Source organism: Etheostoma spectabile, chromosome 19, assembly GCF_008692095.1.
Source record: "Etheostoma spectabile isolate EspeVRDwgs_2016 chromosome 19, UIUC_Espe_1.0, whole genome shotgun sequence".
In the NCBI taxonomy this organism is placed as follows: Eukaryota; Metazoa; Chordata; class Actinopteri; order Perciformes; family Percidae; genus Etheostoma; species Etheostoma spectabile.
This window is the reverse complement of record NC_045751.1, coordinates 13,768,078-13,768,867: the sequence shown is the minus strand read 5'-3', so window position 1 is coordinate 13,768,867 and position 790 is coordinate 13,768,078. Positions and strand designations below refer to the sequence as shown.

General features: G+C 43.9%; 1 protein-coding gene across 6 annotated transcripts in view; it reads right to left on the bottom strand.

Annotated features, from left to right (window-relative positions):
* Positions 1 to 790, bottom strand: part of chd3 (chromodomain helicase DNA binding protein 3) — a 46,821-nt gene that overhangs the window by 18,567 nt on the left and 27,464 nt on the right. For all 6 annotated transcript variants that reach the window (XM_032543915.1, XM_032543914.1, XM_032543917.1 and 3 more), the window contains exons 30-31: positions 394 to 556; positions 125 to 282 (exon numbers count right to left, since the gene is read on the bottom strand). In XM_032543915.1, the coding sequence (XP_032399806.1) occupies positions 125 to 282; positions 394 to 556 (321 nt within the window). The remainder of the gene's footprint in view (positions 1 to 124; positions 283 to 393; positions 557 to 790) is intronic.

The window sequence follows — 790 nt, the reverse complement described above, 5'->3', positions numbered from 1 at the left end:
TTTCAAACTTACAGGCAGTTTCCATTGATTTTTACATCATGTGAAAATGCTGCTATACAATACACTATCTGGCCTATGAAAACCACAGTATGTACAGTAGGTGTTTTAGTTAACAGTGTCCCACCTCTTCAGGCTCTGAAGTCCTGTTGCTGTCCACCTCTTTCCCCTCATCCTTTTCTTTCTCCTTCACTTTCTCTTTATCGGACAGGGCTTCGCCTTCCTCTTTGTCCTTCTCTCCCTCCTTTCCGTTCTTTTCCAGCTTGTCTGATGGAGCAGGGGTTGCTGCACATAAACAATATGGATAGATTAATCTCCAACTTTATCTGGTGCCCTTTAGTTGAAGTGCCCCCTGCTGGATCTGGTGAATGTGACCGACCGTGTAGGTTTGGTTACCTGGCTCTGAGGTGCAAGGTGTGTTGTTATAGCTGGCTTCGGGGGTGGGCGTGGTGGTCTTAACGACCGGAGAGGAGGCCCTGGAGGAGGATTTGTTTATGATGACCTCAGGCTTGAGCTCTGGAAGGCTCCACCGCCCGTTGATGTGCTCAAACTCCTGGATCTGGACACAAAACCCAAATAAAATTTAAATAAATAAAATTTAAAAAAGCTTGACTTTACCTAATACCACCTTATTTAAACTCACCACCCACATGCCCTGCTATTTTTTAAGCAGTAGCCATTCAATGTTTTTATTTTCAGTAATTATCTCTCTATATACTGTTATAATTAGTGGCGGAATCAGCTATTCCCGGACAGATGGTACAGATTTGGACAGATAGTCTAGCTAGCTGTC